Source organism: Theropithecus gelada, chromosome 18, assembly GCF_003255815.1.
Source record: "Theropithecus gelada isolate Dixy chromosome 18, Tgel_1.0, whole genome shotgun sequence".
NCBI classification, from domain to species: Eukaryota; Metazoa; Chordata; class Mammalia; order Primates; family Cercopithecidae; genus Theropithecus; species Theropithecus gelada.
Window position 1 is genome coordinate 13,105,002 of NC_037686.1, and position 25,137 is coordinate 13,130,138.

Below are 25,137 nucleotides of genomic sequence, written 5' to 3' on the forward strand. Positions count from 1 at the left end.
CCCAGGCTGGAGTGCTGTGGCCGGATCTCAGCTCACTGCAAGCTCCGCCTCCCGGGTTCCCGCCATTCTCCTGCCTCAGCCTCCCGAGTAGCTGGGACTACAGGCGCCCGCCACCTCGCCCGGCTAGTTTTTTGTATTTTTTAGTAGAGACGGGGTTTCACCGTGTTCGCCAGGATGGTCTCGATCTCCTGACCTCGTGATCCGCCCGTCTCGGCCTCCCAAAGTGCTGGGATTACAGGCTTGAGCCACCGCGCCCGGCCGACAATTTAGTTTTTAAAAAATGTGTTGTTTTTTTAAATGTATTAAGTTTCCTGATCCGATAAAATTTATTAAGTGTTTTCACAATAAACACAAGATACAGAATAAAAATATTAATGCTAATTGGATATAATCTAGTGCACATTCCTTATTTACAAGTAGCCAAAGAGATGAAGCCTCAGCTTCAGCTAGAAATCAGATCCAAGTCCTTATTGAGTGCTCCTTCTAACGACATTAAAGGTGAGAGCCTTTTTTAGTCACTTAAGGCAAGTATTAAATGGTACATATGTGCCAGACACTGCAGTGTTTAATAAAATTATTTTTAAACTTAATGAAGCCAAACTCTATTTTCATAGAAAACTAAGTTTTTAAGGAATTCATGTACTCTAACAAAGCTTAGTTTTAACTTACCTGGTGTTCATGCCTTGCAATGGTAGTAACTCATATATTTAGTAATTGTCTACTCATTAAAACATGCTTTAACCTTATAGGTATTTAAGGCATAAGTATTTAATAAACACACAAATTTAAAACATGTAGAATCTAACTTAATTACTTATATTGTCTAGCTTAAAATAAAAATTATATTTTCATATTTTGTGATTCAGAGTGGCCTAGGATTTGACAAGGAAAATAGATGAAGAACCTGAAGGGCCAGTAAAAATTCTGTACTACTCAAAGTACAGTCTGACTTACTGTACTTGCCCCACTCTCAAATGTACTCTAGTTACCTCCCATATTTCAGGGTTTCTAAAGTAGTTCTTTAATAAACAAATAAATATTAAGTCTTTGGCACCTGATAATGCATATCTGGCTAGATTAGTTCTAGATCTAGAGAACAATGAAATAATTTTATTTACACACTCAAGATATTTTCATGTTGGAGTATGTTCAGGTAGGAGAAAGAAACACCTGCTGCTTTCTTTCAAATCATTGACCAAAAAATACAGAGTATGTGTGTGTTTGTATGGACACAGATAAAGCAAATGTGCCAAGATGTTTAAATGTTGAAGTGCTATTTAGAAATTATAATTTAAAAAATAAATGATATAATTATCTTTAAAATGGGCCAGGTGTAGTGGTTCACGCCTGTAATCACAGCACTTTGGGAGGCTGAGGCAGGCAGATTGGCTCAGCCTCAGGAGTTTGAGATCAGCTTAGGCAACATGGTGAAACCCTGTCTCAAACACAAAAATCAGCTGAGTGTGGTGACACAAGCCTGTAGTCCCAGTTACTTCGGAGACTGAGGTGGGAGGATCACTTGAGCCCAGGAGTTCTAGGAGAAAATCTGTTTTAAAAATCATTTTAAAAAATTTGTACAAAGACAGTAATTCAAATTAATCTTTGAATTTTTCAGGTAGAAGCAGTTTACTAAGGAGACAAGATAATAAAACTATATGGGTTGAATCCACGCCAGATTCCTAACAACCACATGAAAGAGACAAATTAAGTATAGTTTATTTTCCTCCTTTACTCTGTCTGAAAAGAAATGTCAGAAATAAATAGAACTTACATGTGCAATACATGAAAACAAAAAAGCTTTATATACAGAAAATATAAAAACACAGTGGGAGGAATAAGGGCCCAAATACCAGGTATCATAATCTAAGTTGATTAAAACAATAACATTTCTAAAAGCTAATAGGAGATAAAATCTTCATAATCTAGTCAAAGACTTTTTTGATAGGCCACACTAAAAACCACACTAACAATAAAGAAAAAACTAGATACACTGGATTACATCAAATACAAGAAATGAAGACCTTCTGCTTATCCAAAAGCGGCACTGAAGAGTGAAAATGGTCCCACCATGCAGTAGGCTGACTGTAGTTAACAATAACATACTGCATATTTCAAAGTAGCTACAAGAGACGATTTTGAATGTTCTCACCACAGAGAAATGACAAATGTTTGAGGAGATGGATATACTAATTACCCTAATTTGATCAGTACACATTGTATACACGTACCAGAACATCCCATAAGCACGCACAATTATTATGTGTCAATTAAAAATAAAATACGGGGAGGCAGAGAAAGGTGGCCAAATAGAAGCCTCCACCAATTGTCCTCCCTGCAGGAACACCAAATTGAACAACCATTTGCACAGAAAAGCACCTTCATAAGAACCAAAAATCAGCTTAGTGATATGTATCAGCTTGGCCACAGTGGGGTACAGCACCAAGCAGGCTCTTGGGGTCCCCAATTCCAGGTTCTGGTTCTTGGACGGCATTTCTGGACCTGCTCTGGGTCAGAGGGGAGCCCAATGCCCTGAAGGGAGAGTCCCAAGCCTGGCAGCATTTACCACAAGCTGACTGAAGAGCCCTGAGGCCTTGAATGAACATCGGCAGTCACCAGGGGGCATCTGCTGCAGGCCTGGAGCAGTGGTGGCCATGGGGAGGGACTCTTCTGCTTGTGGAATAAGGAGGGAAGAATGGGAAGGGCTTTGACTTGTGGCTTAGGTACCAACTAAGCTGCAGTAGAACAGAGCACCAGGTAGATTCCTAAGGTTTCCAACTGTAGGCCCTGACTCCCAGATGGCATCTATGGATCCACTTGGGACAAGGGGGAGCTTACCACCCTGAAGGGAGGGATACAAGCCTGGCTGGCTTCACTAACTGCTGATTATAGAGCCTAGGGCCTTGAGTGAACCTAGGTAGTAGCCGAGCAGTAGTTACCATAGGTCTTGGGTGAGACCCAGTGCTGTGCTGGCTTCAGGTCTGACCCAGCACAGTGCCAGGGGTGGTGGCTACAAGGGTGATTGTGTAATCCCTCCCCCACCTCTCCCTGGCAGCTCAGCCCAGAGAGACTGCATTTGTTTGGGAGAAAGGGAAGAGAACAAGAGTCTCTGCATTATAATACAGATAATCCTTCCAGATCTTACTCAAGACCACCAACATGGTACCTCTAAGAGTCTGCAAGAGCCACAGTATTACTGGGCTTGGGGTGCCTCCTAATACAGATATGGCTACAGTGACCAAAAACTTGGATCACAACACCTAAGTCCCTTCGAATACCTGGAAAGTCTTCCCAATAAGGACAGGTACAAACAAGCCCAGAATGCAATGACTGCAATAAATACCTAACTCTTCAATGCCCAGACACCGACAAACATCCACAAGCATCACGACCATTCAGGAAAACATAACCTCACCAAAGAAACTAAATAATGCCCCACAGACCAATCCTGGAGAGACAAAGATATAAGACCTTTCAGACAGAGAATTTAAAATAGCTGTTTTGAGGAAAATCAAAGAAATTCAAGATAAAACAAAGAAGGAATTCAGAATCCCATCAGATAAATTTAACAAAAGATTGAAATAAGTACAAAGAATTGGGCAGAAATTCTGGAGTTGAAAAATGCAACCGACATACTGAAGAATGCATCAGGGTCTCTTACCAGCAGAAATGTTCAAGTAAAAGATAGTATTAGTAAGCTTGAAGACAGGTTATTTGAAAATACAGTTGGAGGAGACAAAAGAGAATTAAAAAGAATGGAACATGCACATAAGATCTAGAAAATAGCCTCAAAAGAGAGTATCTAAGAGTTATTACCCTTAAAGAGCAGGCAGAAGGAGAGATAGGGGTAGAAAGTTTACTCAAAGGGTAATAATACAGAACTTCCCAAACCTAGAAAAAGATATCAATATTCAAGTACAAGAAGGTTCTAAGGCTGAAGCCTTAGGTCTGACTCAGCACAGTTTCAGGGGTGGTGGCCATAGGGTAATGATAAGTACACTGAAAAACAGTATTGTAACACTGTAATTGCAGTGTATAAATTATTCATATCTTGGGTAGACAGATTAAAAGAACTGATCAAAAATAACAACTACAATACTTTCCAAGACGCAGTAAGATTATAAATAGAAGCAACAAAAAGTTAAAATGCAGGGGACTAAGTTAAAGTGTAGAGTTTGTATTAGTTTTTTCTTTGCTTGTTTGTTAGTTTGTTAATGTAATCACTGTTAAGTCATCATCAGTTTAAAATAATGGGTTAGAGGATATTATTTGCAAGCCTCATGGTAACCTCAAATCAAAAGACATACAACAGACAGATACTCAAAAAATAAAAAGCAAGAAATTAAAACCTATCACCAGAGAAAATCATCTTCATTAAAAGGAAGCAGGAAGGAAGGAAAGAAGGAAGAGAAGACCACAAAACAATCACAAAAATAAAATAAAATAAAATAACAAAATGGCAGGAGTATGTCCCTACTTATTAAAAATAACAATGAATGCAGATGAACTAAACTGCCCAATCCAAAGACATGGAGTGCTGAATGGACGAAAAAACAAACAAACAAAAAAACAGACTCCAATGATCTGTTGACTACAAGAAACACACTTCACATACAAAGGTACACATAGATATATATAGAGAACACAAGGGGATGAAAACAGATATTCCATGCCAATTAAAAAAAAAGAAAACAAAAAAAGAGCAGTAGTAGTTATACTTGTATCAGACAAAACAGATTTCAAGACAAAAACTATAAAAAGGCACAGAAAAGGTCATAATGTAATGATAAAGGGGTCAATTCAGCAAGAGAATATAACAATTGTAAATACAGATGCACCCAACACTGGAGCAACCAGATATATACAGCAGACATTGTTAGAGCTAAAGACAGGGAGAGACTCCAATCCTGGAGATTTCGACTCCTCACTTTCAGCACTGGACAGATCATCCAGACAGAAAATCAACAAAGAAAACATCAGATTTAATATGCACTATAGACCAAATGGGACCTCATAAATATTTACAGAACATCTCATCCAACAGTCACAGAGTATACACTCTCCTTAGCATGAGGATCATTCTCAAGGACAGACCATATGTTACGCCACAAAGCAAGTCTTGAAAAATTCAAAAAAAGGAAAATTACATCATGTATCTATCTTCTCTGACCACAATGAAACAAAACTAAAAATCAATAACAAGTGGATTTGTGTGTGTGTGTGTGTGTGTGTGTGTGAGAGAGAGAGAGACGAAGTCTCGCTCTTGTACCCCAGGCTGGAGTGCAAATAGCATGATCTCGGCATACTGCAACCTCCACCTCCCAGGTTCAAGTGAATCTCCTGCCTCAGCCTCCCAAGTATCTGGGACTACAGGTGCCCGCCACCACTTCTGGCTAATTTTTGTATTTTTAGTAGAGACGGGGTTTCACCATGTTGGCCAGGCTGGTCTAGAACTCCTGACCTCAAGTGATCCACCTGCCTCGGCCTCCCAAAGTGCTGGGATGACAGGCGTGAGCCACCATGCCCTGCCAACAACTGGAATTTTTGAAACAATACAAATACCTGGAAATTAAAGAATATGCTCCTGAATGACCAGTGGATTGATGAAGAAATTAAGAAGAAAATTAAAATACTTCCTGAAACAAATGATAATGAAAACAAAACATACAAAAGCCTATGGGATACAGTGAAAGCAGTACTAACAGGAAAGCTTATAGCTCTGAGCATCTACATCAAAAAGGTAGAAAAACTTTCAATAAACAACTTAATGATACATCTTAAAGAACTAGAAAAGCCAGAGCAAATCAAACCCAAAATTAGTAGAAGAAAATAAATAATAAAGATCAAACACATGCAACCTACCAAGACTGAACCATGAAGAAATCCAAAACCTAAACAGACAAATAACAAGTAATGAGATCTAAGCTGTAATAAAAAGTCTTCCAGCAAATAAAAGCCCAGGACTGAATGACTTCACTGCTAAATTTTACCAAACATTGTTTTTTGTTTGTTTGTTTTGTTTGTTTGTTTTGAGACAGAATTTGTTGTTGCCCAGGCTGGAGTGCAGTGGTACAATCTCGGCTCACTGCCACCTCCGCTTCCCCGGTTCAAGCGATTCTCCTGCCTCAGCCTCCCGAGTAGCTGGGATTACAGGTATGCACCACCATGCCTGGCTAATTTTGTATTTTTAGTACAGATGGGGTTTCTCCATGTGGGCCAGGCCGGTCTGCAACTCCTGACCTCAAGTGTTCCATCCGCCTTGGCCTCTCAAAGTGCTGGGATTACAATCGTGAGCCACCGCATCCGGCCCTTACCAAACATTTAAAGATGAACAAATAACAATCCCTACTCAAACTATTCCAAAGAACAGAGGAGGAAATGTTTCCAAACTCATTCTACAAGGCCAGCATTACCTTGATACCAAAACCAAATGAAGACACATTTTAAAAGACAAACAAAAAAGCTATAGGCCAATATTCACGATGAACACACATGCAAAAATCCTCAAGATGCTAGCAAACCAAATTCTATAATACATTAAAAAGTTCATTCATCATGGCAAGTATCATTTGCTGAAATATCACTGTTTTAGCAAAAACCTAATTTAAATATGTTAAAATGCCACAACAAAATATAAAATTTACAAAAAGGCATAATCTACAAAAAGGCATTGAGTCCCACCAAGAATATACAAAAATTAAAAATAAATTAATGGACAAGATATAAGAAGAAGAAAATGCACATTAAGAAAAAGCCTTGGCCGGGCGCGGTGGCTCACGCCTGTAATCCCAGTACTTTGGGAGGCCGAGGGAGGCGGATCACGAGGTCAGGAGATCGAGACCATCCTGACTAACACGGTGAAACCCCGTCTCTCCAAAAAAAAAAATACAAAAAATCAGCTGGGGGTGGTGGCGGGCGCCTGTAGTCCCAGCTACTTGGGAGGCTGAGGCAGGAGAATAGCGAGAACCCAGGAGGCGGAGCTTGCAGTGAGCCGAGATGGAGCCACTGCACTCCAGCCTGGGCGACAGAGTGAGACTCCATCTCAAAAAAAAAAAAAAAAAAAGAAAAAGAAAAAGCCTCAGAGTCAGATACATTTAATGTAATTTATAGTACAAATTTTAAATCCACCCAGAAGACACAGGAGTCAAAATCTTGCACACCAAAAAACACTACATTAAAAATACGTAAAGCAAGGTATTCATGAAATACCCACAGCTAACGTCATACTCAATGAACAATCCAAAAAGAAAATTGAGAAAATTCCATTTACAAGAGCATCCAAAAGAATAAAATACCCAGGAAGAAATTTGCATATAGAACACTAAAAACAAACAAACAAAAACACTGCTGAAACACATTTTAAAACATCTAAATAAATAAAATATATCCTTGTTCATGGATTGGAAGACAATATTAGCTTTGATTTTTTTTGAGACAAAGTCTACCTCTGTCAGCCAGGCTGGAGCACTGGGACGACAGGCATGCACCGCCACACCTGGCTAATTTTTAATTTTTTGTAGAGGCAGGCTTTGCCACGTTGCTCAGGGTGGTCTCAAACTCCTGTGCTCAAGTGATCTGCCCACCTTGGCTTCCCAAAATGCTGACATTACAGGCGTGAGCCACGGCGCCTGGCTGGAAGATTTAATATTGTTAAGATGGCAATACTACATAAAGTAATCTACAGATTCAAATAAATCGCTATCAAAATTCTAAAGATCTTTTTGCAGAAATGGAAAAGCCAATCCTCAAATTCATATAGAATTGCAAAGAACCCTGAATACGTAAAACATACTGAAGAACAATGACAAACTTGGAGGGCTCAAACTTCCTGATATCAAAACTTGCTACAAAGCTACAGTGAACAAAACAAAACAGTGTGGTACATGCTGGCATAAGGACAAACACACAGATCAATGGAATAGGGCTGAGAATCTAGAATATCATAGATGCATTATATCTATATTCAATTGATTTTCTTTTTTTTTGGAGACAGGGTCTCGCTCTGTTCGTCCATGCTGGAGTGCAGTGGTGCAATCTTGGCTCACTGCAACCGCTGCCTCCCAGGTTCAAGTGACCCTCCAGCCTCAGTCTCCTGAGTAGCTGGGACTACAGGTGCGTGCCATCATGCCCAGCTAATTTTTGTATTTTTAGTAGAGACAGGGTTTTGCCATGTGGCCCAGACTGGACTCAAACTCCTGAGCTTAAGCAATCCACCCAACGCAGCCTCCCAGAGTGCAGGGATTACAGGTGTGAGCTACTGCACCTGGCTGCCAATCGATTTTCAACAAAGATGCCAAGACCATTTACAGAGGAAATAGTCTGTTCAACAAATGTTGCTGGGACAACTGGATATCAGATGCTCAACATCATTAGTCATTAGGGACAATGAAAATCAAAACAAACAAAATGGGACAACCACCATATACCCACTAGAGTAACTACAACTGAAAAAAGGAAAATACCAAGTGTGGGCAGGGATATGGAGAAACTGGAATCCTGTACATTGTTGACAGGAATGTAAAATGGTGCAGCCATTGTGGAAAACACTTTGGAAATTCCTCCAAAGTTACACATAGAATTACCAGAAGACTCAGAAATTCCACTCCTAAATATACACCCCTAAAGAATTAAAAACAGGTACTCCAACAAATACTTGTACACAAATGTTGAAGCAGTGCTATTCACACAAGCCAAAAGGTGGAATCAATCCACAGGCCCATCAACAGATGAATGGCTAAGCAAAATGTGGTATATACATATAACAGAATATTACTCAGCCATAAATGAATGAACTACTGACACATGCTACAATATGGATGAACCTGTAAAACATTATGCTAAGTGAAAGAAGTCTGACACAAAAGGTCAGAAACCCTGTCTCTACTAAAAATACAAAAATTAGCTGGGCATAGTGGCGCATGCCTGTAGTCCCAGATACTTCTACTTGGGAGGCTGAGGCAGGAGAATCACTTGAACCCGGGAAGCGCAGGTTGCAACGAGCTGAGATCATGCCACTGCACTCTAGCCTGGGCGACAGAGTGAGGCTCCGTCTCAAAAAAAAAAAAAAAAAAGAAAAAAGAAAAAAGAAATACACGGGAGGCTATGAGAAAAAAACTCACAATGATAGTGAAAACTTTTAAAACACATTTTAAAATTTGACAGAAGAGACAAAAATATTTTAATAGTTCCTGATCACAATAAATAAGAAATTATTAATTACAAAAAAATTGTTTCCTACCTCTGTCCATTAAAACGACCCACTAATATTGACCAACCCAACAGTAGTGAGTACCCATAGAATTCAGGTTACAGACCCTGAATGTCATATGCTACAAAAGGAACTAGAGTTCCTAGGCAAATGGGTGATTCCAGGTTTGGGCCAAAAAATAATCCTGGAAAATCTATGCATATCAAAAAGCAAGGATGCTATCCAAAACTACTAGGGTAGTGTCTAAACTTAAAGAATTCCTACTAAACTTCAAGTGAGCATCATTAAGAAAAATGCAAAGGGCTAATATATATTAAATATATTAAAATTCATGAGTTCATAGATACATTTTTAAAATTCACTAATCATCTTTGGAGGATGCCTGGGAAATAACTCACTGTTCCAAAAACTGACAAATAATTAAGTATTTAACCTGACTTTCTTTTATAAGCTGTACCTCAAAGTAACTACTATATAATTGATGAAGAAATGTTTATCTCTAGAGTAGTATGCCAATTAACAAATGAAGAAGGATAAAAACAGATGATCACCACCGCAAATTCCTAAGGAAACAAAGGTCCTAGGCAATGATATCATCAATGGCTACTAATACCACAAAAAGATACAGCCAGACTTTAAGTTTTTACATTTGTTTGTTTGTTGTTGTTTTTGAGACAGGGTCTCTCTCTGTTGCCCAGGCTGAAGTACAGTGGCACGATTTCGGCTCACTGCAACCTCCGTCTCCTGGGCTCAAGCAATCCTCCACCTGAGCCTCCTAAGTAGCTAGGACTACAGGTGTGTGCCACCATACCTGGCTAATTTTTGTATTTTTTGTAGAGATGGGGTTTCGTCATGTTGTTCAGGTTGGTCTCAAACTCCAGGGCTCAAGAGATCCACCCACCTCAGTCTCCCACAAGTGTTGGTTTTACAGGTATGAGCCACTGTGCCCAGCCCAGATTTTATGTTTATGTATCTCCTGGTACCTAAATACTACTACTTACAAGTATTCTTGACAAAGTCCTACCCGAAGTAGATCACATCTCTAGATCTAACATCTGGTTTAAAGTACTATCGCAGACACAGCAACATGCTAAATGATAACCAGCGGATGAAATCAGTAAAATTCTGAATGGGAGCCTCACAGGACCAAAAAAACCCTGGTTTCTTTAACCAAAAACAGTAGCAAAAAGAGATTACAAAGAACATAAAAGGGAGGAGGAAAATACAGATTAAAATAAACTTAAGGGACGTTATTAATGAAACGCAATGTCCAAACTTTGGATACAAATTCAGGCAAAATAAATGCAATAATAACAACAAATTATGAGACTACTAGAGGAATTTAAGCAGTAATTAGATATTTTATAATATTAAATAACTGTCACCTATTTTCTACTTTTGATAATGACATTGTAGTTATGTTTGTCTTTCTAAAAAAGAGTCCCTAAGATAATGAAATATTTACAAATTAGGATGTATTTACAAAAGGACAACATGGTGCCTGATATGTGCTTCAAAATAATTCAGTGTCAGAGGATTGGGAAGGGGAGGTAGAGGTATAAAATGAAATACGACTGGCTACCAAATGAAGATTTTTGAAGCTAAATGATGAGTACACAAGAGGTCACTACAGGACAGGTTATGCATCCTTAATCGGAAAATCCAAATATCCCAAATGCTCCAAATTCTGAAACTTTTTGACCACTGACATGACATTCAAGGATTTCAGATTTGGGATACTCATAATGCAGATATTCTCACAAACCGCCCAAAATCCAAAATCTGAAGCACTTCTGGTGCAAACAATACAAAAAAAAAAAAGACTTTTAAAAATGGTTAATTAAAAAAAATTGTTTCTTGCCATTCAATCTGAAGAATCACAGATAAACTTACTATATGAGAGCTTATCAATTCAGTTAAAATTTTCAATCCTCCATAACATTTTGATCACTTTCATTAAGCCTCTATAGCCTGAACTTTTGGAAACTTTCCCCGTAATCAATCGCAGCCTTATTGTTTCACTAGTCCAGGCACTGGCAAATGTCAGGGCTGCAGCCTGTTTCTGTACAGACCTCAAGCTAAGAATAGTTTTTATACTTTAAAGGGTTATAAAAATTAAAAAATAAAAAAGACTATTCAACAGAGGTCATATATGGAGGACACTCCATTAATGAATAACAATCAAGACTCTGCCAGAAGCCCATCATCCCAAACTAAATTTATACTTGAGAAGCCCAAAAGTTCTTAAAGACCAGAAAAGAGTAATATAAACATTGTGATTTGTTTAAAAAACCACAATGCCCTTTTATATGTATGTTGAAACTCACATAAGTTGTGTGCATTATTTTAGTGTATGTGAGCTTTTATTCACATTTAAGTTCCAAACTAAACAAAGGAAACACTGAAAAAGGATAAACAAACAATAAATCATGCTACAAATTTTCCTTAACTTTAACTGATATCTAAAAAATAGATACAGTTTAAAATCACTGTTGATAGTACATGGATGATCTCTGCCTCTGAAGCAAGGAGCTCAAAGCTCAGTCAAACACAGATCACAAACTTACAAGAATTTCAGAATTGGAAAGATTTATTAGAGGTAACCTATTCTTATCTCCTTGGTTTACAGACAAAGAAGGGAGATGAAGAGACTTTCAAACAGCTAATAAGCTGTATAAAAAGGCCTAGGAAAACAATGTAAGGAAGTCTGTAACTTTCCTATTACATATAAAGTGGTTACTTTCTTAGTTATATTCAGATCTATTTTAAGCCTGGTCCCTGAGAAATATGATTGCACAACACTCCTCAGCTAAGAACCAACAGGAGATCATATTTTCTGTTTCCTTAGTCACAAAAGCTGACCCTGACCTCTCTCCACTGAATTATAGCTAATCATCAAGCCTCAAGGGACCCAAAACTATGTTCCCAACTCTAACTAAGGTTAAAATGAACTCCTCCCTCCAATTTTTTCCTGAGAGATCTGGCAACTTCCATGCATATTTGTTTTGATTAGGTAGTATGGATGCTGCTGCTAACAGGAATAGAAAAAAGAAAAATATGTGAGTACGTAAAGCCAGGAATCTTTTTGAAAACAAACTGAATTTTATTACTATTTAAAAACTGTTCATTTATTCACTGTTAGTTATACTCAATCTTTTGCCTCTTAGATTCACGAAGACTTATCAGTATCTCCAGTTCAAACGTTCCCAAGTATATAACTTTTAATGTGTAATGGGATTCTATTTCTGCAATTGAATTTCTATTACTACCAACAATGCATGAGGAATTCCTAGGTTTTAATAGTGATAATCCTCTTTGCCTGGATTAGTCTCAATTTGAGTAAAACCTTTATGAATTAGGCAAGTTTTCAAATGAAGTTTTTGGTTAATTTACCTGTAAAACTGAAAAATATCCACACTACCTACCCCGCAGGAGTACCCGTGAGGGTGAAGAAATTACAACGTGATACAAATGTAGGCATTATCCTAAAAGAGAAAGAATGCTGGCCTGGTGTGGTGTGTCACACCCATAATGCTAGCACTTTGGGAGGTCGAAGTGGGTGTTTCGCTTGAGTCCAGGAGTTTGAGACCAGCCTGGGCAAAATGGTGAAACTCCGTCTCTACAAAAAATGAAAAAATTAGCTGAGCATGGTGGCATGCACCTGTAGTCCCAGCTACTCAGGAAATTGAGGTGGGAGAATTGCTTGACCTCCGGAGTTCAAGGATGCAGTGAGCTGTGATCATGCCACTGCACTCCAGCCTGGGCAACAGAGCAAGTTCTTATCTCAAAAAAATGTAAATAAAAAAGAATGCAACCATTTCTGGTTTCACCAAAGTCATTTTCTTTATGAGGGTAATATGATCATAAATATATTAACTTAGACTTAAAAATGGTCAAGATGGTAAATTTTATGTTATATATTTTTTGACAATTAAAATTAAAAATTACAAAATATTCCTTCCATTGATAGATGAGTGGATGAACAAAATGTGGTATACACATACCATGGAATATTACTGAGCCCTAAAAAGGAAGGAAAATCTGACACACACAACATGGATAAACCTTGAAGACACTGTGCTAAGTAAAAAAGCCAGATGCAAAAGGACAAACACTATATGATTCCACTTATATGATGACAGTTGCATATACTGTGAACTGTATTTAATCCCACTGAACTGTATATATAAAAATGGTTAAAATGTTATAATAAATTTCATGTTATGCATATTTTACCACAATAAAAAAAAATATTACCTTGAAGGTCTCCGATCATCTCAGAATCATGACCTCTGTCTCTTCGTTCAGCTTCCAATATAGCTTGCAGCTGGTAATAATCTTTGTCTGTTTGTGACTTAGAATTCTCTAAAATTCGATTTCTCTCTTGCAACTCTCTGTTCAGGGACTCTAACTGACTAATTGACTTGCTCATTTCTGTGTGACTCTTTCTCAGTCTTACAGCTGTGTCTGATTCTGTCCTAAGTAAGTCATTGGCTTCTTCTAGCTATTTAAAAAAGAAAGAAAGAAAATAGGTTTCTGACCAAAGTACAATACAATTTAATTATCTACATTTTTTTAAAAAAAGGAACCTCATTTGAAACACTTACCTGCTTTTGTAACTGGGACAGCTTCTCATTAGCAAGTTGTGAATTCTGACTTACTTTCTTTAAGTCTTCCAACTGATCCTTTAATGTAGAAACTAGAAAATGAAAGAATAATATATAGAAATTACAAAATTTTCATAGTGGAAACATATAAATCCTTTTTTAAAAAATGACATTTAGTCTTAGGCCATAACAGTCAGCTACATTAGGTCCACTCCCAAAGCCAAATTCCAATTTGGAAGTACTTGGATTTTACATTCATTAAAAAGTAGAACATCATTTTATAATACAGAGTGCAAAAACAGATTTCTTCTCACTATTGTAAATCTCAAACTCCAACTCCTTTATTCCCTTTATAAGATCACTCTGTTAGTGTAATTATAAAGCTAGTTTTAATATTATTTTTCAATAGATCAATTACTTGATAATTCAATATCTTAATACAAAATTTAACAGGTATCAAATGGTAGATAGTATAAGGCTTCCTTTCTCCATTTAGTCATTTTTGCTCCTTGTGAGTCTCCCTTAACTGACTCTCCTCCCTAATATATATTTAATTTAAGCATATATAGACAAGTACTCTTGTTTTAAAAACAAACAATCTGTACTTTGTTTTTGTCACTTAAAGATATATCTTAGAGATTGTTTTATACCAGTATTTAAGGAGATGATTTTTTTTTTATAAGCTGCATAGTATTCTACCATATAGATGTACTAAAATTTATTACAGCATTACCTTTATGTTTCATATATGTGTTACATTATGTTTCATATAAGCATTGATTGCATTTTTTTTTGTCATTTTAAGCAATGCTACAATGAATAGCCTTGTGTATATATCAGTTTGCAGTATGAGTATGTATGTAAAATAACTTATGGAAGTGAAATTACTGCATCAATGGGTGTAGAAAGGTATTTTAAATATATTTGTAATAGGCATTAAAACACAAGAAATCCTAGTTTAGCAGTTCTTAGACGCAGCTGCTTGTTAGAAGTACCTAGGGGGCTTGTAAAAAATAATGATGCTCAGGCCACATATCTAGACCAATTAAATTAGAATCGCTGGGATTTAGGCATCAGTACTCTTTAAAGCTTCCCAGGAGATTCCAGTATGCACACCATGATGACAATCACTACTCTAGTTAAACACTACTTACTATTTACTTTAATATGTTATAAATTTAACTTGAGATCTGGGTTATTTAGCTTATAAAGTGTCTTAAGACTGTAGCTTTATGTACGTATCATGGACACTAAATTAAAGACAACCTCATGACAATGTTAGAAATTTTATCATTTTTCAAAAGTAGTGACAATTCACCTTCATTTTCTACATTTCTTCTCTTCTCATTTTCCTGTTCAGCTTTTCTTTGGTACTCATTAATTCTATGCTGTAGCAACATTTTCTCCTTCTCAATCTGAGACACTGTAGATTCTAGATTTCTTCTTTGATTTCCCTGAAATTATAATGATAAAAGTTACCATTGTGATTAATACTCTCGTCATTCATTCAAGAGAGTATTTTGTTTTTAAAAACAAAAAAACAAGAAAAAAAAAAAACCAGACAAACACCTAAGATGAATGTTCTGCTTCAAAAGCAAATAGTATCTCCTAATACAGCTTTTTAAGTAGCTTGCCTTTTAAGAAGACAGTGAGACTCTGCTTACTTGAACTTGATAGGTAAAATTTTCAGAGACTTCTGGCTCCAAAAATTTAAAATACAACCCTGTGAATCTTTTCAGACTGAAAGCCACTCTCTAAGTTTAAGACAATCATATTGTGTTACCAATATTTTGGCATAACAATCCCAAATTTAAGGAACGAAACATGAAAGGATCATCTGATAATAAAGTGATGAATAGCTCAAACATTACCAGATGGTACAGAATGTGCAGTGAGTTCACCATTTCCTCGATGTCTCCCTTAATCCTATCTCTGTCAACAACAACTTGCTTATCTTTCTAAGATGTTCTAGGTATCTACCCACCAATGTGTATTAAAAAACAATCAAGGAAATTGTTATTTTAGTAAAAGAAACTACCGGAGAGAGGAGGATTAAAATATCAATTTGTTTTGTCTATTTTTTTTATATTTTTTTGAGACAGATTCTCACTCTGTTGCCCAGGCTGCAGTGCAGCAGCGCAATCTTGCCTCACTGCAACCTCCACCTCCAGGGTTCAAGTGATTCTCGTGCCTCAGTCTCCCAAGTAGCTGGGACTACAGGGATGTACCACTGTGTCTGGCTAATTTTTCTATTTTTGGTAGAGACAGGTTTTGCCATGTTGGCCAGACTGGTCTTGAACTCTTGACCTCAAGTGATCCACCTGCCTCAGCCTCCCAAAGTGCTGGGATTACAGGCATGAGCCACCGTACCCAGCCTAAAATACCCACATTTTCACAACTTAAAAGTGTACCTTTCTCAGTTACCACTACCAGTAAATCTTGTTTTTGATGCTTCACTTTTTAAGACTCCACATTAGGAAACCTGTTTTATAGTGTTTCTGGGCTTTCTCATCTTTAAGCAAAAATTGGACATAAATCATTCAAGGTCTTTCTGATTCTAAGAGTTCATCATTCTAACTTTAATTTTTAGATAATTATACATTCAAAGAAAGTTGCAAAGATAGTACACAGAGATCCCAAGTGCCCTTCCACTCAGCTTCCCCCAGTAGTTACGTTATATATAACAATAGTACAATAACAAAATCAGAAAATTCTCACTGGTATAAGGTGTGTATAGTTCTGTCATTTTATCACATATGTAGGTTCATGTAAGCACCACCACACTGAAGATACAGAACTGGTCATCACAACAATCTCTTTCCAGTCACTAGTTATAGCTACATCCATCCCTGTTCTCCCACCACCCATACTCCTGGCAACTAATGGTTCTCCATTTCTATAATTTTGTCTTTTTGAGAATGTTATATAAACGGAACCATGCAATATATGACTTTTTGAGACAGTTTTTTTTTTTTTTGTATTTTTAGTAGAGATGGGATTTCACCATGTTGGCCAGGATGGTCTCAACTTCCTGACCTCGCGATCTGCCTGCCTCGGCATCCCAAAGTGCTAGGATTACAGGCCCGAGCCACCGTGCCCAGCCAAGACAGGTTTTTTTTTTTTTTTTTAACTCAACATAAAGTCCTTAAAATCCATCTATGTACTGTATGTATCTACAGTTCATTCCTTCTTGTGGCTGAGTATTCTATGGTACAAATGTACCAAAGTTTGTTCAACCATTCACCTACTGTAGGACATTTTGATTGTTTTCAGTTTTCGGCTATTACAAATAGAGCTATTATAAACATTAGTGTACAGGTTTTGGTGAGAATATAAATTTTCATTTTTCTGGAATAAATGCCCAAGAATACAATTGCTAGGTCACATAGTAGGTACATGTTTAGTTTTTCAGGAACACAGTCAATTGGTTTTCCAGAATGTCTGTACCATTTCATATCCCCATCTGCAATGTCCAAGTGATCTAGTTTCTCCATATCCTTGCCAGTTCGTTATTGACATAATTTTAAAACTTACTGCTTTTCCATAGTTATGGAGTAATATTTTATGGTAATTTTAATTTGCACTTCCCAAATGACTAATTACGTGAACCTCTTTTCACATGATATTTGTCATCCATATTATCTAAAAAGTTTTAAAAGTATGGATTCACTTTCCTTAACACTTATATAGGGCTACTGAAATTACCTATTTCACACTGTATGAGTTGTGGTAGTTTGTTTTTTGAGAAGTTAGTCCCTTTCATCTAAATGTCTTAATTGTGTTTAGAACTGTTCATAGTATTTCCTTATGATTCTTTTGATACCTATATGGTCTATAGTATATGCCCTAGCCCTATTTCATTCCTCATACTGGTAATTTGTGTCCTCTCTTTTTCCTTTATCAGTCTTGCTAGAGGTTAATTTTGTTGATCTTTTCACACAGTTTTTTGTTTCACTGTTTTTCTCTATTGTTTTCCTGCTTTTAACTGCATTGTTCTCTGCTCTTATTGTTACTTGTCCTTCCTTTTGTTTGTTTTGGGTTTATTTCACTCTTCTTATTCTCGTTTCCAGAAGTAGGAGTTTAAATTATTGATTTCAGACTTCTCCTCTTTCCTAAGGTAGGCATTTAGTGCTATAAATTAACCTTCATCACTATGTTAACAGCATCTCACAAATTCTGATGATATATTTTCACTTCATTGTTTAAACATTTTTTAAAGATGAAGAGCCATAACAGTTTTATGAGACATAATTAACATTCCAATGTATTTTTTTCACTGAGACTTCTTTGACCTCTGGATTATTTAGAAGTTTGTTGTTTGCTTTCCATGTGTTTGCAGATTTTTCTGTTATTCTCATCTGTACATTTTGGTCAGGAAACTCTCTGTATGATTTCAGTGCTTTCAAATGTGTTTGTTTTATAGCTTGGCATGTAGTCTACCCTGGTGTGTGTTCCTTAAGCACTTGAAAAGAAGGCATATTCTGCTGTTAAGCAGAGAATTGTGTAAATGTTGAACAAATTCTGATGGCTGACAGTGTGGTTGAGTTCTCCAATGTTTGGTAATTCTTAGGGGTGTTGAAGTCTCCAACAATAATTACGGATTGGTCTATTTCTCCTTTCAGTTTTATTAACTTTTGCTTCACATATTTTGTAGCTCTTTTGTCTAGTGTACAGTTAGGATTTTTATTTATTTTTGGTGGCTTAACTCTTATCATTATGTAATACTCCTCTATGCTCATGGTAATTTTCTTTGCTCTGAAGTCTACGTTAAGGTATTAACATTGCCAATAGTGCTGCTTTCTTTTTAATATTTGTATGTTATCTCTTTGCATCTTCTGATATTCAACTTCCCTATATTGTTATATTTGAAGAGTTTCTGACAGATACATAAATGGGGGATTTAAAAAAATCTATGCCTACCACCTCTTTTGATTGATATTCCATTTACTTTCCATTTAATGTCATTATTGGTAGTATGTTAGGGTTAAATCTGCCATTTTTGTTTGATCTCTGTTATTTCTACATTTTCTTTCCTGTCTTTCTGTGGTTACCTAAACATTATTTTAGCATTCCTTTTGATTTACCTATGGTGTTTTTGAATGTATCTCCTTGTAAGGCCTTTCAGTGGCTGCCATAGATATTACATTGTATATGCATAGCTTAATATATAGTACACTCTACTGGTATTGGCATCTTACCAGTTAAAGTATAAAAACTTCCCCTTTCTTTTTTAAATTTTTATCTTATTTATTTTTGAGAAAGGGTTTCACTCTGTCACCCACGCTGGACTACAGTGGTATGCTTATGGCTCACTGCAGCCTCAACTTCCTGGACTCAAGTGATCCTCCCACCTCTGCCTCCCTAGTAGCTGCGACTATAAGCGTGCACTACCACACCTGGCTAATTTTTGTATTTTTTGTAGAGATGGGGTTTCACCTCGTTGCTCAGGTTGGTCTTGAACTCCTGGGCTCAAGCAATCCGCCGGGATTACAGACATGAGCCACCACACTCGACCTAAAAACTTTACCTTTCTTTATGACCCATTATTCTCTGTTTATAACGTCTAAAATATTTTTTCTCATACAAAGAGAATCATATTAGACAATATAATTTCTGCTTCAACTGCCTATTATAAAAAAAATCAAGAGGAGAAAAAAATGTATTTACCCATTTTACTCTTTCTTTATTCCTAGTAATTCAAAATTCCTCCTTTTTCTTTTGGAGACAGTCTTGCTGTGTCACCCAGGCTGTAGTGCAGTGGTGCGATCTTGGCTCACTCCAACCTCCACCTCCCAGGTTCAAGCAATTCTCTAGCCTCAGCCTCCTGAGTAGCTAGGATTACAAGCATGCGCTACCACACTTGGCTAATTTTTTTTGTATTTTAAGATGGGGTTTCGCCATGCTGGCCAGGCTGGTCTTGAACTTCTGGTCTCAAGTGATCTGCTCGCCTCAGCCTCCCAAAGTGTTGGGATTACAGATGTGCACCACCCCTCCTGGCCAAGATTCCTTCTTTTATCATTTCCTTTCTGTTTAGAGAATTTTTTTTAGCAATTCCTTTAGGGAAGGTGTGCTGGTGACACACTATCTTAGTTTTTCCTCATCTGAGAATGTTGTCATTTTCTTTTTCATTTGAAAAGGATATTTTAATTGAACACAGAATTCTGAGTTGATAGGTTTGTTTGTTTTTTTAGCACCTGAAAAAATCATGCCACTTCCTCCTGGCCTCCATGGTTTCTGGTAAGAAATCAGCTGTCACTTACACTGTTCTTTCCTTTCTAGGTAAGGTGTGTCCTGTATTTAAGATTTCTTTTTTGTCATTAATTTTCAGACATCTGGCTATTGTGTCTTGGTGTGGATATCTTTGGGTTTACACTTTTTGTGGTTCGTTAAGCTTCTTGGTGGTTTATGTCTTCTGTTAGTCAGTTCAGGTCTTTTGTCAAATTTGTTGAATTTTCCATTATCATTTCTTCCCACCCCCGTCTCCTCTCCTTTAGTAATTCGAGTGACATGAATGTGAGAACTTTATTGTTATAGTTCTACAGGTCCCAGAGGCTCTGCCACTTTTTTTCTGACCATTTTCTCTCTATTGTTCAGACTGCATAATTTCTATTTTTCTTTGTTGAAGGTCTCTGATTCGTTTCTCTGCATTGTTCACTCCGCTGCTGACACCATCTATTGAGACTTTTATTTCAGTTACTGCAATTTTTGGTTGGCTCTATTTTATACTATGTCTTTCTGAGACTATTTTTTTTGCTTGTTTATTATATGTTTATAGTTGCTCACTGAAACATATTTATGATGATTCCTTTAAATCCTTGTCAGATAATTCTAACATCTGTGTCATCTGAGCGTTGATATTAGTTTATTATTGTTTCTCATTCCAGTTAAAATTTTCCTAGTTCTGATTATGATGAGTAGTTTTCTATTCAAACCTGGACATTATCTTACAACATTCTGGATCTTATTTAAAATCTCTTTTAGAAGGTCTCCTCTGACACTGTTCTGGTGAAACTAAGGGGGTGCTGCCTCTTTTCCGCCAGGTGGAGTTTGGAGAAGTCCAGGTTTTCCACTCAGCCTCTACTGACACCTCCGGTGGGGAGGGGAGCAGATCCTTATCATTGCTGCGTGGAAGCAGGAGTTCTGGCGCTCTACCAGGCCTCCATCGAGTGCACCATGGCTGCTCCTCATGTGGCCCCCACAGATGACACTGCATTGTGGAGGTGAGCTTGTTATTTTCAGTCGAAAGTTCTAATCCCTACCATGCCTCTTTTGAAACCAACCCAGAAAGCAGTGGGGGGGCACTCCATTACTGCCAGCTGGGAGTGTAAGTGTAGATTCCCCACATGGTCACTGCTATGCTGTCTGGGGAGAGAAGGAAGGTTTGTTACTGCCCACGGGAGATGAAAATTTGTTTACTGGGCCTTCTCTGACACTATTCTAATTGGAAGCTGGGGTGTGCTACAGCATAGTGGAGATGGAAATCTAGACTTCCCACTCAGCCTTTGCTGTTAAGAATGGGGCTACCGTTTTTCTGTGGTGTTTGGCTGAAAAAAGCAGTGACAGTATAAGTTTTCTGATTTGCTAGCCTGCTCCTTTTCTGGTCTTTAGGCTAAGGAAATTAGCCTTTTTTGGAGCTTTGTCTGCAATTGTTGATATTTCGAGGTTGCTGGCTTCTCCGGCACCCTGTCTAAGATACACGCAGCAAAACGAAAACCCTGAAGGTTCATTCATGTGTTGTTTCTCAGGACACAAGTAACCTAGGCTGGTTTGCCTTCTTTCCACCTTTCAAAATCTTTTTATGTTTGCTTTATATTTAATGTTTAGGGTTTTTAGCTGTATTTACTGGGAGGAATACGGAAAGGTACTTTTACTCCATCTTTCTAGAAGTGAGACTATTTTAATTTCATACCGCAAATGTCCCTCTCTACTTCTAATTTGGAAAAATGAATAACTTAAATCTAGCACATCTGAATTTTATCTGTGTTTTAAAAGTTAAATGTAAGTGGAAGATATGCAAAAAAAGACTCCTTAAACATTCAGAGTCAAATATATACTGCTAAGGCTAAATACAAAGGCAAGTTAGTAAAATGCTATCTAAATCTTCATAGATGATTACATGGATATCCAAAGCCACCCACGAAAGAAAGCAAGCCATTGACAGATACCATTCTATAAGGGAAGAAAAAATTAACACAGCATAAAAACTATCAGAGATTAAACCTAAAAAAGGACAAAATAATATATTAGGAGAAGACTATAGAGAGTGTATTTCTTTTCATGGGACTCATAGACACAGTAGAAATATACTTAGAAGTTGACTAAGAGGAATGGAAATGTATTACATATTTGCAAACAAACATCTGAATTATGAATGCTTGTTATTGTTTATCTGATAATAAAAAAATTTTGACAGGTAACCATGGAAAAGATGAACATTCTAAAATCAATATATTTTCCATTTGATTACATGAGATGTCAGTGTTAATCTTTTAAAAATATTTTAAACTGTGTTTCTCTCTTTTCCTTATTTGTCTGTCTCTTTCTGATACAGTTTGAGATTCAATTTCTGATAGCTTGCTTCTCTGGCTCCTTTCTCACATTTCAACCATCAAGAACCACTGAACTGAAATTTACATACTAAAATTTCAATATGGCTGTAGAATACAATTGTACAAAGGAAATTACACTATAATCTAATCTGTACCACTTGAAACTGCAGTTCCAAGGTAAGGCTCTCATCACAATTCTCTGGCTCTGTTTTGTGTTTCAAACTATAGAGTTTAAATATAATTTTCTCTGGAAACGAAACAATTTGAAAGAGAGAAAAATCTCAAAAAGGAAACTTCTGATTAGAAAACAAAAAGTACCTCTTCATCCAATTCTTTCATTATCTTGTCTAGTTTTATGTTTGAGGTTCTGTAAAAACAAAAGCAATACAGATTAGAAATATATTTATTTCCTATTGCCCAGTATTAAACACTCACATTCCTTACTTTTCCACTTAACTAGAGTTTTGTATCCTTTTTTGGTGCCATGGATCTCTTTGGCAGTCAAGTGAAGCCTATGGCCTTTTTTCAAAATATTTTTTGAAGCACAAAAATTATCTATGATTAAAAGACAATTAGGCCAGGTGCAGTGGCTCACGTATGTAATCCCAGCACTTTGGGAGGCCGAGGCGGCTGGATCATCTGAGGTCAGGAGTTCGAGACAAGCTTGGCCAACATGATGAAACCCCAACTCTATTAAAAATAAAATTTTAAAAAATTAGCCAGGCATGGTGGCAGGTGCCTGTAATCCCAGCTACCTGGGAAGCCAAGGCAGGAGAATTGCTTGAACCTGGGAGGCGGAGGTTGCAGTGAGCCAAGATCGTGCTACTGCACTCTAGCCTGGGTGATAGAGAGTCCATCTCCAAAAAAAAAAAAAAAAAGGAGCCAATTATATTGAAATACAGTAATAAACTTTTAAAAAGCATGTATAATTCAGTAGTATATATGCTTCTTTATTAATATATTAAATCACAAGATCTAGTGGCAGTAATTTCAAAGTACTGATGAGCATAAATGATATTTAGAGATAGCTGTAACAACTGTAACAAGAAAACATCTATAATTTCTATTGGTAATAAAAATTAACAACTACTGCTAATAACTGAATTGCTGCCTATGCTCAGAATTGAAAACAAGTGCTAAAATTAAGTTACAAGTTAGAGAAAACATTCACCTTTTCTCATCCAAGTTTAAAGACTTCAAATTTCATCCATGGACTCTTTGGGGGAGGTCTATGGATCTCAGGTTAAGGATCCCTAAACTCCATCATGCAGTACTTGCCACTACTCAAAAATCAGCCATTTATCCTTTAATACAGGATAAAGTAAATGAAGAGAAAGGTAGCATATATCAAATCAATTAAGGCACTACTTGTCAACACTCAGTGTATTATCTTCATTACAATTTGCTTTCTTTGGTTCAAAATGTAATTCTGAGCTTCAAAACCTATATATGCAACATTTTCACATGGATGTCTCATCAAAAACCTCATTCAGCATCTCCAAAAGGGAACTTACTGCCTCCGTTCCACACTCCCACCCCAATACCAATTTGCTTCTCTTCTAGAGTCCCTAAGTAAATGACATCACCTAGGAATTATCCTTGACTCATCTTCCCTCACTCCCACTTAGTTGAATAAAGTCCCAAATGCTGCTAATTAAGCAGGAACTTCTTTTGAAACAGCAAATTTAATATATATTTTTTACTTATTAGTTTAATGACTTTTGGTGTTTTTCCATCACACTTAAAATAAATTCCAAATTCTTAGTACCCCCCGCCCCCAAAAAAGAGAAAAAAAAAAGAATCTTCCCCAATCTAGACCTTGCCATCCTCCCCACTCTCATCTCAGGCTTTTCCTTCCCTCGCATCTTACAGGCCAGTCAAGGTCTCTTACCTCACGGCCTTCACAGATACTCACCTCCTGGACCCTAACACTTCCTTCCACTCTTCTCCTAATAATTTCCATTGACTCTTCTGGTTTTAGCTTTCTCTGATCTCTGACAAAACAGTACAGGCATCTCCTGATGTATTCCTGATATTCCTGTATAATTTTATTCTCTCCCCAATTAATACATACCACACTTCTTGATAATTACTTATTTTTCTTGCTAAATTACAAGCTCCTTGTGGAGAGGGGCCATGTCTTGATTTATTCAGTACTATATTGTTGACAAGCACATTATCTTGACACTTTAACTGAAATTTTTATTGAACAAATGAATGTAACTAAAATGATTTGAATGCAGAGAATTTGATTTAAAGAAATGCAAGTAAATATCACTCCACAATCCCTAGCACTAGGTTTTTATTTTAAAAACTATTTACCAATTCAATACATACTTTTTAAAAGTTTCATCTCAATTTTATTTCCTTGAGGTGATACATTTTCACATGATTATTAGCCACTTCAGCCATTCTTATTACTTCCTCAAACTGATCCCTACTCACCATTACTACCAGTTTGTCACTTGTCTTTTAATTTTGTTTAAAATTTTTTGGGGGCCGGGAGTGGTGGCTCATGCCTGTAATCCCAACACTTTGGTAGGCCGAGGCGGGTGGATCACCTGAGGTCAGGAGTTTGAGACCAGCCTGGCCAACATGGTGAAATCCCGTCTGTACTAAAAATACCAAAACTAGCCGGGCGTGGTGGCTTGTAATCCCAGCTACTGGGGGTGCTGAGGCAGAAGAATTGCTTGAACTCGGGAAGCAGAGGTTGCAGTGAGCCGAGATCGCGCCATCGCACTCCAGTCTAGGGGACAAGAGTGAGACGTTGTCTCAA

At 37.1% G+C, this 25,137-nt stretch overlaps 1 protein-coding gene across 1 annotated transcript in view; it reads right to left on the reverse strand.

Annotated features, from left to right (window-relative positions):
• The window catches only part of ROCK1 (Rho associated coiled-coil containing protein kinase 1), a 104,881-nt gene that overhangs the window by 45,280 nt on the left and 34,464 nt on the right, over window positions 1-25,137 (reverse strand). The window contains exons 11-14 of the mRNA XM_025365191.1: window positions 22,680-22,728; window positions 15,131-15,266; window positions 13,813-13,904; window positions 13,463-13,709 (exon numbers count right to left, since the gene is read on the reverse strand). Coding sequence (XP_025220976.1) covers window positions 13,463-13,709; window positions 13,813-13,904; window positions 15,131-15,266; window positions 22,680-22,728 — 524 coding nt within the window. The remainder of the gene's footprint in view (window positions 1-13,462; window positions 13,710-13,812; window positions 13,905-15,130; window positions 15,267-22,679; window positions 22,729-25,137) is intronic.